This window comes from Myotis yumanensis, unplaced genomic scaffold, assembly GCF_028538775.1.
Source record: "Myotis yumanensis isolate MYYU_CA2020_CCGP unplaced genomic scaffold, mMyoYum1.0.hap1 SCAF_4, whole genome shotgun sequence".
Taxonomy (NCBI): Eukaryota; Metazoa; Chordata; class Mammalia; order Chiroptera; family Vespertilionidae; genus Myotis; species Myotis yumanensis.
In genome coordinates, this window is record NW_027223755.1 from 53,898,105 (window position 1) to 53,913,564 (window position 15,460).

The 15,460-nt window shown below is 41.9% G+C and overlaps 1 protein-coding gene across 2 annotated transcripts in view; it reads left to right on the plus strand.

The window, feature by feature from the left end:
* The window catches only part of RHOBTB3 (Rho related BTB domain containing 3), a 53,585-nt gene that overhangs the window by 20,851 nt on the left and 17,274 nt on the right, over positions 1–15,460 (plus strand). For both annotated transcript variants that reach the window (XM_070412351.1, XM_070412350.1), the window contains exons 7-8: positions 6,920–7,032; positions 9,725–9,845. In XM_070412351.1, coding sequence (XP_070268452.1) covers positions 6,920–7,032; positions 9,725–9,845 — 234 coding nt within the window. The remainder of the gene's footprint in view (positions 1–6,919; positions 7,033–9,724; positions 9,846–15,460) is intronic.

Here is a 15,460-nt window from a genome sequence, read left to right on the forward strand (position 1 = left end):
GAAAGTTTTGAGTAGCCTTCAGTTGAAATAATTGATGCTAAAAATAAGATTTTACTTTTTCCATTGTGGCTATCTATATATATAAAATCCTAAGCGACCATCACAACCGAACAGACGACCAAACAGGCTGCGTGGGGTGAGTAGGCCGGCAGGGGGGTTAGTGAGGGACGACCAAACAACTGAACAGCAGGCTGCGTGAGGCGACCAGGCCAGCAGGGGGGATTGGTGCGAGGCGACCAAATGACCGAGCAGCAGGCTATGTGGGGCGAGCAGGCCCGCAGGGGGGACAGTTGGGGGTGACCAGGCCAGTCGGGGGGGCAGTTAGGGGCAATCAGGCAGGCAGGCAGGTGAGCAGTTAGGAGCCAGTGGTCCCGGATTGTGAGAGGGATGTCTGACTGCCGGTTTAGGCCCAATCAGTCCTAAACCAGCTGTTGGACATCCCCCAAGGGGTCCCATAGAGGGTGTAGGCTGGGTTGAGTGGGCCCCCCTCCCCCGTGCACAAATTTCGTGCACCGGGCCTCTAGTAGTTATATAATTTTCAATTAAAAATGAATGGTGCCGAAACTGGTTTGGCTCAGTGGATAGAGCGTCGGCCTGCGGACTGAAAGGTCCCGGGTTCGATTCCGGTCAAGGGCATGTACCTGGGTTGCAGGCACATCCCCAGTAGGAGATGTGCAGGAGGCAGCTAATCGATGTTTCTCTCTCATCGATGTTTCTAACTCTCTATCTCTCTCCCTTCCTCTCTGTAAAAAATCAATTAAAAAAAAAATGAATGGTTATGGCCCTGGCCTGTATATCTCAGTGGTTAGAGCATCAGTCTGGGTACTGAAGGGTTTCAGGTATGATTCCTGGTCAAGGGCACGTACCTGGGTTGCGGGTTTGCGCTCTGCCCCTAGTCGGGGTGTGTGTGTGCAGGAGGCAACCAGTTGATGTGTCTCTCTCACATCAGTGTTTCTCTCTCTCTTTCCCTCTCCCTTTCTCTCTTCCTCCCTCTTCTCTCCCTACCCTCTCTCCCTATCTCTCACTCTCTCTGAAAAAGCAATGGAAAAAAAATATCCTCAGGTGAAGATTAACAAAAATAAATGAATGAATGAATGAAATAAATAAATGATTGTGAAAAGTACTTGCAGCATGCAGATTTTAGTGGGTTAAAAATATATATGTATGGGAGTAGAATGTGGCGGTAGGTGTTAAATCCATTGTTCAGTGAATATTGACTTGGAAAAGGCATAGTCACTCCGACAGGGCACACTTGCATGGTGCCTTTAGCGTGGCAGGTTCTCTGCTAGTGTCAGTGAAACTAATGAGTAGGCTCCAGTAGCGGGGAATCATATGATTAAACCAGACTAAAGACTTCATTTAGTTCTACAGATTTTTATGTTTAAACCTAGAATCTCACAATGCATAATGTAAGACTAACTGTATAAGAACAAAATGTTTACATGTTAAAAAAATTACTTTAATAATATATTTAGAAAACTATGAAGGAAGTGTTGACTGCCCCTTTCAATGATGTTACTGTTGTAATTATGAATTATTCAGCAAGTTTCCCACACACTGCATACTTTTGAAGGCACATAAACACTTTGAGGTCAGTTATATCCTGTAATATTGTAGCGGTAAAATTGCCAGCTGTCTCTCCAGTGGCAGACCTGCTTGTCTTCTCCTAGGGAGTGATTTTTTTAATTGCAAAATTAATACATGCAGATAGGAAAGGGGTGGGAGGTGGGGGGAGAAAGGAAAAAGAAAAGTACTCATCATCCTCCAGTTCCTTCCCCAGAGTCAGTGACCTATTACCGGTTTTTCACATGTTCACCCTAATGCTGTTTGAAAGAAATTACATATTGGGAGATTTGCATTAATGAAAATGTAATCATTGGTAACTGCTGTTTTCCAGGAACCATGGGCAGTTCCCCGTGGCTGGAGCCAGAGTGGGAGGTGATGGCTGGAAGGAAATGAGGCTGGTCAGGCTGGTGTTTGCCGTTCTTACAAGCGGTTCTGGAGTTTTAAGCATCATCAGACTGGGCTTTAGAAAACTCATCTCTGGTGATGGAGGGAGGAGTGAATAGAGCACATAAGACAGGAGTCCAATCCCGAGGCCCCCTCACTCGAGATCCACCTCCAGAAGGCCAACATTCTGACAACGGGGCGTTGGGGTTGTGGTTTGTCCATCATCTGGGCCAGTGCTTTTCAAACCTTAAAGTGCAAACAAGATCTTGATAATGTTCAGGTTGTGACTCAGTAGACCCAGGGTGGGCGCGAGAGTCTGCATTCCCAAGTCTCCCAGGTGGTGACTGACCACAGCGGTTGCAACACCTCTTGGAAGAACTGGGTACCAGCCGGAACCAGGGGATAAGGACCGAGAATTCACCCCAGAGACCCGGGAGAGGAGCCCAGTTCTCCCTTTTAGTGCCAAAATCAAAACGGGGTCGGCTGCAAGGCTGACTGATGCAGAACTCTTTGGAGCTCTGGCCCTCAGTGCCCTGGTATAGTCTCTCCTGAAGCTGGGGCGAGTGGATGCTTAGCGGTTGGGTGGAAACTAAGTGAGCCTCGGAATAGTGAGGAGAGGGCCTCGGGCCATGGGCCAGGAGAGCTTGCTGGTCTGCAGGCCCTTGACCAGTTCAGTGCCCTGGCTTCTTAGTCTGACACTGAGCTGTTGCATTTCTGCTCTGATCTCTCCTGTGCGTCACGGCCCAGCAAGAGGTGGTGTCAGGTCTGAGCGGGGCCACAGGCCATTGACCTGGGGCTGTAGGGAGACCCTGATGCTTCAGAAGGTACCTGTGCCTTATTCTCTAATTATTTACAAAGTGTAACCTCAGACTCAAGCAAAAGTTATATTATCTGAGTTGTGTTTTAACAGATATTAAGGCTGTATTTCCATAGTAAAGACAATTTTTAAAAAATGCAGAAAATTTACTGAGAAAAAAAATCAACCAGATTCCCACTATCAAATGCCTAGACATTTATTAATGTTTTGTTTTGACTTGGTTACTGTTTTATTTTACTATATTTTTCTATCAAATCAAAAAATTTAAACCTACTTTTTTTTTCTTTTAGAGACTTCGGTAAGGAGGCCAGGTTCGTGAGCTGTAGTTTTTTTTTTTCTTTGTTTGTTTTTTCTTGTGTGTTAAACATTTAAAAATTTTTGAACAGAGCACAGGTTCTAAGACCCAGTTATGTAATGGTTTCCTCACGGAAGCCGACCCACAGTTACGTTAGTAGGAGCTGTCTGTACTCACGTTAGCTGGGTTGGCAAAGCAGAGGTAGAAGTCCATGGCGTGGCACACTTGGGAATATTTGCCCTGAGCAAACGTGGCTGAAAACCCATATAAAATCTCCCTCCTAGCTTTATTTTTAATGAACCAAATTACAAAGACTATCTTAATTTAAAAAAAATAACCCCCCTTTTTTATCTTTAGGAATTCAAAATGTTGTATATAGAACAATTGGGTTCTATATTTAGGAAGGGCCTGTGTAATAGTCGGGTTAACAAATTACACCTATGAGGTTTCAGTTTATTTTTCTCTTCAAATTTCTGAGTAGATACCGTAAAAGTATGTGTGTTCTGTAGATGTTCATTTTCCATTGGACAATAGCTAACACTGCATGACATGTAAGTACTTACTAACACTAAAAAAGGAGTGATTGAACAGTGAGGGCAGCAGTTTCCTGGTCTTCATGGAGCACTCCTTAAACGGCATACAACTGTAACATTCTTACAGTCTGACTGTTCCCCGCGGTAACAGTCTTTAGGCTTGCAAATTCCTGAGTCACTCGATCTCTGATGGCTATGAATTGAAATATTTGTAAGAGCCTCAAGAATTTAGCTTTGAACTCTTCCTGCCACAGTTGGCCCTCAGAATTTCACATCACTTATTGAGATGCCGTCAGGGTAAATGAATGTGTGGAAGCACATTTTCCTCTTCAGTTTGCATAGTATTCTTCAGCACTTGGAATTATTCTGCGGCACGCTCTTTTCTGCACTGCATAAAAACGCAGCTTCAGATACACAGGTAATACCGTGCTCTCTACGAGTCTAAGTACAGTAAATAAATGCTCTGAGAAGTTAAGTAAAGAAAATTCCAGCCAGTTATGCAAGACAAGTAAGTTCCAGAGATCTGTGCATACAACATCATGTCCATTGTTAACAAGATTGTATTGAACACTTAAAATTCTGGGAAGGGGAGAGAGTTCATGTTAAATAGTTTTACCAAAGTAAAAAAACCAACAACAACAAAAAAACAAATCCCAGTCTAAAGATTATTGCTTTATTAGGACCTTAAAGTGTCAAAGATGATTAGTTAGCATTTCTAATTACTAAAAGAGTGCCCTTATGAACTGGTCTTCGTTCTGGAGTAGGTTATCGGATCTTTCTGTGTCTGTTCTTAAACAGACCCGTGGCCTCTGGGGACTTACCTGCCACTGATCCCATCTATTTAGATTTGACGATTGCTTTCTTTCACATGACCTTCTGACTAGAGATATTGTGTAGGTGTTCTTCAGTTAATATAATTTTACTTTTAAGAGACTATGTCTGTGCTCTCCTTTAATAGCATGAGTATAAACAATCACAAGTTCCTGCACTTACTCTCTGCTGCATACCACTAACCCTGGGTTTTGATAATGGGTGAAATGTCTAAGGGAAGTACACATTAGATTAAACGGGGAAGCTTTTAAAATCAATGTCTGGGACCCAGCACCAGCAATTTTAATTCAGTTGGTCTGAGGCTGAGACCTTCTACAATAGTATTTTATAAATGATCTATTTTATAAAAGACACATGATTGGTTGCCTCCCACATGCGCCCCCACTAGGAACTGGGGAAACTGCAACCGAGATACATGCCCTTGACCAGGAATCAAACCTGGGAGCCTTCGGGCCACGCTGACACTCTAACCACTGAGCAAAACTGACCAGGGGTTTGTAAATGTAATGCATAGGAAGACTTGAGAATCACTAGCATAGAATAAATTTTATTGGGCTGGCATCCCTTGGCTTCTTCTACTTCTGACATTTTATATAGACTTGAATGTCTATCTGTGCATGTGCAATTTCTGGAGACAATGCAAAGAATTTATCAGATTGTGAAAAGAGTATGTGTGACCTTGAAGTTAAAAATCATTAGTGCAGGAAGAGGAAAACAAACACTATAGATTGGTTCTGGACTGCACACCCTTGGGAATTTGAGGTGGAAGGGGAGCTAACAGTGAAGTCAGAAAAATAGCAATTTAAGGCAGGAAGTAGCATGGTGTGCTGGCCAGCTGGCACCGGTGTGTGAGAACCGATTGTGTTTATTCATAATTCTGTGTTCTAGGTGTCACATTGGTAGCTGGAATATGGCCTTGGTGAGAGTATTTTCACCACAGAAACAGCACACACCTCAAATCAGGGCTATTCTTCCCCTGCCCCATCCCACCAAGGCACACTGTAGTAATCATAAAGGTCAGGGGAGGAGAAGTTTAAAGATACGCTAGAGTACCAAGTGCTGCAGGGCTCTGCTGTCCAAAGCCCGAGAGCGGCTGGACTCTCAATCTGGCTCTTCAGATTAGCTTTGGATCTCGTTGGGACACACTGGCTGCAATTGCCTGACCTCATGGTTCTATACACCATGTGCCCTCCACAGTCCCCAATATCTATGAAGGCACCTGGCAAAGTTCTGGATACATAAAGGGAACCGTCGGAAGAGATAGATTGAGAGCATATAGAATAGGACCTCAAGTTACTTGCGTAGTCACACCAGTAGTTAATGGCAGAGATAGAACTAGAAACTGGGTCCCCCAACTATGCCAACTCCCACACCACTTCTTTTTAAATTCCATTTTTAGGAGGTAGGACTTCCTATAAACCATGGAGTGGATGAGGATAATCTCCCAGAATATATGGTCAGAATTGAAACATCAGCATTGAATCATGGGATAGATCGGATGGGAAAGGCCACTAGGGATCAGGGAGGCTGCTCTAGGCCAAGTGAGAAGAGTGCTTGGGGACAACATGAGCTTACGCTGACCATACAGTAGGAATTTCTCAAAACATTGAGGTGCAAGGGCTGACAGAGTGTGAGAAAGAATGGAAATGAGTCCAGGAAGAGAGAACTTGGAAGAGAACTGAGAACGGAGGAGTGAGGGACCAGGTGGGGTGATTTTGCTCCAATGCCATAGTCCTGTGGCTCCTCAGAAATTTATCTAGCTCCCCCTCTTCTGGTTGGTCTGTAGAGGTGGCTGTGGAACATATCTTAACGTGACCCTGACATGCATGAGACCTGAGTGCATTCTGCCCGTTCCTCTGCCTGGTGACAGTCACTGCTCTCCATGATCCTATGAGTTATTCAACCTTAGGAAAGACCAGGCCGGCCTCCTTGCCCAGGGCAAGTAAATAATTTGGGTTTTGCTCTAGCCGGTTTGGCTCACTGGATAGAGCGTCGGCCTGCAGACTGAAAGGTCCCAGGTTCGATTCTGGTCAAGGGCATGTACCTTGGTTGTAGGCACATCCCCAGTAGGGGGTGTGCAGGAGGCAGCTGATTGATGCTTCTCTCTCATCGATGTTTCTAACTCTCTATCCCTCTCCCTTCCTCTCTGTAAAAAATCAATAAAATATATTTAAAAAAAATAATTTGGGTGTTGGACCACTTGTGATGGTAACTCATCTTCTGGCCATTGCTGCTCTCTCCAGCTGACCACCGACTACAGAAATGTGGCAGCTCTCCGAGGAGGAAGACTAGGTTTTAATAACTAAGGGAAGGCAAACTGATGTTTTTTAAAATGTGAGAGTTGTTTCAATGTTTTGGTGTAACTACGAGGATATATATTTGGTAAAGGAAAATTAGAATACTAAAAAAGAGGGAACATTGATACCTAATAAGATATTTATTTTTCTTCCCGCTTTAACAGAAAAAGTCAATATGCATGTTTATTTGTTACAGGTGCTTTCCAATGGGAAGAATTGGAAGAAGATATCAGGAAGAAGTTGAAGGATTCTGGGGATGTTTCAAATGTAATTGAGAAAGTTAAATGCATTTTAAAAACACCGGGAAAGGTAAGTTCATTTTTTGTAAGTTTATTTTTACTTTCTCTGAATTGTAAGTGATATACTATAATGAACATGATACTGAGTCATGAAAAGACTAATAATTTACGAATGTTTTCCTTAAGTATATTTTTGCCTTTTAAGTATTTTAAATGTAAACATATTATTTCTCACCGTCTCACATTTTAATTCATGTAAGAATTAAAATATGTGCAAGTCATTTCTTGAAAATGCTGACTTGTGGATTCCATCCTCTGAAACATTCCCCTGATGCTCCGGAATGTTCAGGAACAAGGCCGTTTCTGTGTGGGCCTTTCTCAAGAGTTCTGAGAAATCTCTTTGAGCAAGTGAACAGTTAAAGGTTTATTTTTCATCTAATACAGGTTCAAAAGTATAAGTTAGATTCAAAGGTTATAAAATGCAGACTTTCTGTACGGCCAGATGCTGTGCACGTTCAGCCTCTAGTCATCCCGACTGTGCAGAGTCTGCAAGGCGTTAAAAGTAAATTTGTTATATTTTAGAACAACTGCGTTACACAATTTAGCCGGTGTATTCTTATTTCAGATTCTGTGATAAACAAATTGGCTACAGTAGATAAAAAGGTAAGTTAAGTGCAATGCCTAGCAGAATATAGGTTTATGTTAAATGTAAGAACCGTTATTATTTCTTTAATTTTTTATACAGATGACTTTGTCAGTTCTACAATCTATAAGTAATTAACATTTTTTAATCCCCACCCAAGGATATGTTTTTAATGCTTTTATAGAAATGTGCACATAAACCTGCATTCACTTTTCAAAAGTTTTCTAGGTTATCTAGTTTATGGACCCTTGAAAATTGTACATCCAAACTTGTGCCCTCTCATTCAAGGCCTAGGTGGCAAAGGGATCTTCATGGTATACAAACTCATACCCTTTATATCTGAGGGGTTAGGACAGAAGTGTTGTTGTTGGTTCTAAGCCAAGCCTTCCTTGGGTTTGTGTCTGAACACAGTCATTCCTTTGAGTACTAAGAATAAAATGAATTCTTGTTGGGGAAAAGAAGGCTGAGGCTCTATGAGTCTGTGATTTTGAACTAAATCCCCCCATTGGCCTGGGAGGAAAGAAGAGGTGTTCTGTGCTTTCTTCCTGTGCTTTCCAGGGGTAAGGGTCTCTCATTCTTTGAGAATGACACAGGGGTTGGGAATCAGGAAAGGTACATTTAAATTGTGCTGCCACAAATGATCTCTGTGGCTTTGTGCAAGTCTTCTCAGGGCTGTCTATAAAATGAGAGGTAAGCGGGTGGTTTCTGGGGGGCCTGCTAGCTCCCCAATTCTGTGATGCTCTCACTGTTGCTCTCTTTCATGTGTGACACTCACCTGAAGGCTTTCCATCAGCCCCTTCAGTGTGTGTGAAGGTGCATTGTGTACAGAATGAGCACGCTCTCTGTGGGACCAGCATTGGTATGGTCCTGTTTGCTTTCCTGTCTTGCTCCCAGATAACATTCTGGAATGTTTTCTTTTTCCTTGTGAGGAAGGATAATGTTTTTTTCCTCCTCACCAAATTTTTTACAGTCTCACTGCAGTAGGTTAATCCGGAGTGGGAGGCCGGTGACATTTATTCTTAATACTAAAATTATACGCCCGATGATTTTCTTAATGATAAATCTTTCTGTATTCCCCAGCTAGGCAAGCAGAGGCCAGAGTGAGGTTGTGAGAGTCATCAGAGGAAATGGGTGGAGGGTGAGGGAAGATGGCAGAAAGGATAAACAAAGCACCAAAAGCCCGAGTTGCGAGCCGAGGAAGGCTGGGGACCACTAGGCCAGGTGGGCACTGTTCCTGGAGGCGGGGGCTGGAGTGAGGGTGCGGGAGGACAGATAGTGCAGTCCTGGGAGAAGTCCTGGGGCCCTAGATTGGAGATCCCAGCCACCTGTTACAGGTTTCAGCAGTCCCTGCTGTGGGTGGGCATGATACTTCGAATTATAAAATTGTCGATGAACCAATTCTTCACTCTTGGGTATTTTCATAGTGATCTAGAATAGAACATGGTATGATTGGGGGGGCGGGGAGAATGGGTATTTTTTTCTTTTCTTTTTTTTAAAATATATATTTTATTGATTTTTTTACAGAGAGGAAGGGAGAGGGATAGAGAGTTAGAAGCATCAATGAGAGAGAAACATTGATCAGCTGCCTCCTGCACACACCCCCACTGGGGATGTGCCTGCAACTAACGTACATGCTCTTGACCGGAATCGAACCCGGGACCCTTCAGTCCACAGGCCGACGCTCTATCCACCGAGCCAAACCGGCTAGGTCGGGTATTTTTTTCTTAATCACAAATTGAATTTTGTGTATGTACTTTCTTAATTAGTGAACGGATGAGCAGGTTGTATATGTAATCATATTTTTCTAGGAAGTCATGTGAGGTTGGATTGTTGTTGTCTGTTTCCCAGGTAACAGACCCCCAGGGACTCAGGACCCCACAGCTCCCCAGCCATAGAGTTGAGTTTTCACTTAGCCAGTTCATTTCGTTGCTGTGAATGCTGCCTAGTGCAGTGTTGCTCTTTGGCAGGTAGAAGATACAGTTAAAGCTATGATGAAAGAGGCCATAGGTAATCATTTAAACACTTAGCACCATTTTCCAAATTCTCTAATTAGCCCATATATGTTATCAAAGCTTTTGGTATATAATATTTACTCTTGTATTTTTGTTTTTCCTTACAGATTAATTGCCTGAGGAATTGCAAAACCTATCAAGCCAGAAAACCTCTATGGTTTTATAACACTTCCCTCAAGTTTTTCCTCAATAAACCAATGCTTGCTGATGTTGTCTTTGAAATACAAGGTATGCTTCGGTTTTTACAAAGTTGATTGTTCATTTTTATTCCCTGTTTTCTTACCTTTCTGTTTCAGCTTTAAATATTTAGGGTATAGGAATGACTTTTCTCTATTGCAGGATATATATTAACACTGCCTGAATTTCAACAAAATATTCTGGGGTAATGAAGGATTTTATTAAAATAAGAAAAGAAATTTATATTTCTCTTAGGTTTTTTTTCCCCCTTTACCATATGTTTCATTAACTTTTAGGGACCAGCAAGGTGATCTTTAATATGAAATAAAATATTTTTGTTTGTGTATTTCTTTAAGATCCTGGTTTTTTAATCATCTGAAACCAGCCCTCTTAAAATTATATTAGTTCTAGTTTCTCTTATTCAGCTCTTTTTTTTTTTTTTAGCAAAAGGAACAGCCATGGGTTGAGGGTCATGCCTGGCTTACATCAGGCATCTGTAGAAAAGGACTCTGAGAATTATCACCAGAACTGAGAGCTGCTTTTTATCTCTGTAGGAAAGTAATGCTACTTAATTTTAATTACGATGAGCTGTTTTAAAGCCCATTATTGATTATTCACTTAGGTAATTTTGTCACGTTAGTAGATTAAGAGCATAATCTTAAAAATGAATTATCAGATACCTTCAATTATGCAAGGCTAGAAAGAGTTGTTTTTAAATGAAATAAGTAGAACGTCAGGTGGGCTATTATTACTAAGAGGAAGATATAATTCTGTTTTATGGTAGAAATGTGTGGCAGCCAACAGTCATTTACTTTTTAAAAATGTTCCCCGGAAAGATCCGTTTCACTTTTCAGTTTGGCCACCTACCAAGACTAACAGTGAGTTGGAAATTTTCCCAAGTGCCTCCTGAGAAGCTACCGTTGGCACTGTCTGCAATGTGAGCATGGGACGCTGAAAATGGGACAATAAGAGTCACCTTGAAATACATGAAAAATGATTTCAGGGGAAAAAGAAAGCGAACAGGAGACCAGATTTGCTTCTTTACACAAGAGTCATTAACACCTGCTTAATATTTGCACAGGAGGCGTTGACACCAAACATTATGTCAGTGTAACCTACTGAAAAAATTTTCAAAAGGAATATGAAACCATGAAAATATGTTATTTTAAAAGAAAACGAATAGGTAGTGACATGGAGAATCCTTTCTCCTCATACTTTCTTGCTTTTCTTCCATGATTCCACCTCTGGACTCTTCCGCAGGCACCTGCTAGGCCACCTGTCCGAGCCTGTGTCCGGAAGGGCTGGCTGTGTGTGTGCCTGTGCTGGTGCCCAGCAGCGGCTGTGGGGCTCCTTCCAGCCTCTCCAGCTCCAAAGCCCAGGCCCCCCAGGGAGTCGGGAGCAGAGAGAGGCAGGGATGGGTGGGCACAGGGTACGCGGCAGTTTCTCTGACGTCATCTGGAGAAAAGGCAAGCCTCCCTTCTGAAGACTGTGGCAGGGAGCGTGCAGGGGTGGAGGGCAGCAGTGCTGTCTCCCAGAGGAGGCTGAGGCCTCGTGCTGGAGCCCTAGCTCCGGCCTTGGCTTTGCATTCCATCCGGTGTGTGTGTCCTTGGACAAGTCACTCAACACGTCTGGCCTTAAGTCTTCTTATTTACAAAGGGAAGAAGGTAAAACCTATCGATTCTAAAAAGGTCCTTTTTAGTGTGAGCTTGATGAAGTGGTCGTGGCAGGGACTAGAAGACCTGGCTTGGATATTGCTTGGGTGCGTATTTACTGTATAATAGGTTTGGCTGTGTTACTTTACATTCCTGATCCTTTGTCTCCTCGCCTATAAAATGGGGATACCAATTTCCACCTGGTAGCGTGGTCACAGGGATTGAGACGGTGTGTATAAAGGTGTAGATAGAGGCCTGCCTGCTGGACCCCTTCCCTCCCCCTGCACTGGCAGCCAACTCTGATGGATCATTGTGCTGTTTCTTACAGAAGCCAGGGCCTCAGCAAATCCTTCTTTTAAAATGTTCTAAGCCAGTGGTTCACAACCTTCCTAATACCGAGGCCCTTTAATACAGTTCCTCATGGTGTGGTGACCCCCAATTTCATTGTTACAAATTGAACATAATTAAAGCATAGTGATTAATCACAAAAACAATATGTAATTATATATGTGTTTTCCGATGGTCTTAGGCGACCCCTGTGAAAGGATCGTTCGACCCCCAAAGGGGTCGCAGCCCACAGGTTGAGAACCACTCTTCTAAGCCATCATCAACAACTGGCTGGAGATGACATGGGATATAAAACCTATTTACTATCCCTGCAATAGATAGTAATAAAAATAAATACTACCACCCGCAATGTGTTGTGTGGGTTTGTATCTTTTTCCATGAAATAATTTTTAAAGAAGCCACCCTGGCAGTTCTAAAACTAGTCTTGGTAAACATTTAGACGTGACATGGAAAGATAAGACATTCCTTTGACATTGGAAGCTGTGTCTCATGAAAAATACTTTTACATTCTGTCCCTGTTTACTTAAGTAGTACATATTCTAAATCTCCCTTGGAGTAGGCAAGTTTACAATTTTCAGAATAAAACAGAAACATCTCTAAAAGTTTTGTTTTTAAAACTTGGCAAGTAATATGAAGAAGTATTACAAATGAGGCATTTTATTTTAGTATATAATAAAAACAAAGACCTTTGATAATCTATGCTAAATTATTAGAAAACTTGGGCTTTTAGATTTTGTTTCACTCTTAAAACTCTTTTCCTTAAAAAAAACTTTCTTAAAACTATAACAGCAGTTAGTTACTACAGGAAAAACACTTTTAGCCTTGACATTTTCAAAGAACATATTTATCTTTTAACTAGAAAATTGATGTCTTTTTTCCTCCCTGAGTAATTCTTCAGCTCTAATCTACTGTTGTTTAGTATATAAACACTGCATTATGTTTGCTCAGCAAGTTTTGTGCAGTGTTTACATATTTATTTAATTTATATACAATGTTTAGAAATGTGGCTATAGTGAGGTACTTATATTAGTTTCACAACAGAACAGTTTATAACATCAAAACAGTAGTTTGAAAAGATGAGAAAGAGAAGTTGATCTTTCCTTAACTGGAGGTATAATGGTTTTGTAAACTAAATTCCAAGCTTGAAAATGCTTTAAGATATTGAGCCGTTTGTTGCTGATTTTGTACACATTATCAATGGAAATTTTCTGTTAAAATTCCAAGATTACTTATCAAATTCCTTCCCCATCTACTATCCACTTGGTATTTTTGGCCAATCATTTTTTTCTTTTTTTCAAAATCCAACTTTTGTTGTTTAATGTATTACATGTCTCCTTTTTTTACCCCATTAACCTCCCCACCACTCCCACCCCTGAGGGCAAGCCCTCACCACCCCAGTGTCTGTGTCCATTGGTCATGCTAATATGCATGCATACAAGTCCTTTGGTTGATCTCTAACCCCACCCCTCCCTTGCCTTCTCCCCAAGGTTGGACAGTCTGCTCAGTGCCACCTTGTCTGTGGATCCATTTTTGTTCATCAGTTTATGTTGTTCATTATATCCCACATATGAGTGAGATCATGTGATGTTTATCTTTCTCTGACTGGCTTATTTCCCTTAGCATAATGCTCTCCAGTTCCATCCATGCTGTTGAAAATGGTAAAAGTTCCTTCTTTTTTATAGCAGCATAGTATTCCATTGTATAGATGTACCACAGTTTTTTAATCCACTCATCTGCTGATGAGCACTTAGGCCAGCCGTGGGCAAACTACGGCCCGCGGGCTGGATCCGGCCCGTTTGAAATGAATAAAACTAAAATAAATAAAAAAAAGACCGTACCCTTTTATGTAATAATGTTTACTTTTAATTTATATTAGTTCACACAAACGCTCCATTCATGCTTTTGTTCCGGCCCTCCGGTCCAGTTTAAGAACTCATTGTGGCCCTCGAGTCAAAAAGTTTGCCCACCCCTGACTTAGGCGGTTTCCAAATCTTAGCTATTGTAAATTGTGTTGCTATGAACATAGGGGTGCATATGTTCTTTCTGATTAGTGTTTCTGGTTTCTTGGGATATAGTCCTAGAAGTGGGACTACTGGGTCAAATGGGAGTTCCAGTTTTAGTTTTTTTAGGAAACTTCATACTGTTCTCCACAGTGGCTACACCAGTCTGCATTCCCACCAGCAGTGCACGAGGGTCCCTTTTTCTCCACATCCTCGCCAGCACTTGTCATTTGTATTTCACAGACCTAGAACAAACTCTCCAAAAATTCATCTGGAATAAAAAAAAAGACCCCGAATAGCTGCAGCAATCCTGAGAAAGAAGACCAAAGTTGGAGGGATCACAATACCAGACATCAAGCTATATTACCAAGCCACGGTTCTCAAAACTGCCTGGTATTGGCACAAGAATAGACATATAGACCAATCGAACAGAATAGAGAACCCAGAAATTGACCCAAGCCATTATGCTCAATTAATATTTGACAAAGGAGGCAAAAGCATACAATGGAGTCAAGACAGTCTCTTCAATAAATGGTGCTTGGTCGGATACATGCAAAAAAATGAAACTAGATCACCAACTTATACCATACACAAAAACAAACTCAAAATGGTTAAACGACTTAAATGTAAGGTGGGAAACCATAAAAATATTAGAAGACTCCATAGGCAGCAAAATATCAGACATATGTTGTAATAATACCTTTACTGATACAGCTCCTAGGGCAATGAAAACTAAAGAGAAAATAAACAAATGGGACTACATCAAAATAAAAAGCTTCTGCACAGCAAAAGAAACCATCAACAAAACAGCAAGAAAGCCCACTGCATAAGAGAACATATTTGCCAATGCTATTTCAGATAAGGGTTTAATCTCCAAAATTTATAGGGAACTCATACAACTTAACAAAAGGAAGATAAACAATCCAATAAAAAAATGGGCAAAGGACCTAAGTAGACACCTTTCGAAAGAGGACATACAGAAGGCTGAGAGACATATGAAAACATGTTCAAAGTCACTAGTCATCCGAGAGATGCACTTCAAAACAACAATGAGGAACCATCTCACACCTGTCAGATTGGCCAATCTTACATTCCTCTGCTTAACCCAAATAAAAGGGTAACTAATTTGTGTAAGCCATGCTTCAAATTTTTCTTTTCTGTTTACATAGTAACCTATTTAAGATTTTAAAACCTTAAGATTGCAAGTCAAATTGCATTACCTGTTTGAATTCTTTGTTATTGTTATATACAAATACTAGAGGCCCCGTGCACAAAAATTTGTGCACTCGGGGGTCCCTCAGCCCATCCTGTGCCCTCTCGCAGTCTGGGACCCCTCCGGGGATGTCCACCTGCTGGCTTAGGCCTGCTCACCGGGGGATTGTGCCTAAGCTGGCAGTGATACATCCCTTGGGGGATGTCCACTTGCCAACGGGCCAAAGCTGCAGTTGAACATCCACAGAGCTGCTGAGGAGGCAGGAGAGGCTCCCACCATCGCCAATGTGATGCCTTCAGCCTGGCTTGTGGCTGAGCAGAGCTCCCCCTGTTGGAGTGCACTGACTACCAGGGGGCAGCTCCTGCATTGAGCTTCTGCCCCTGGTGGTCAGTGTGTGTCATAGTGACCAGTCATTCCCAGTCGTTCTGCTGTTAGGGTCAATTTGCACATTAC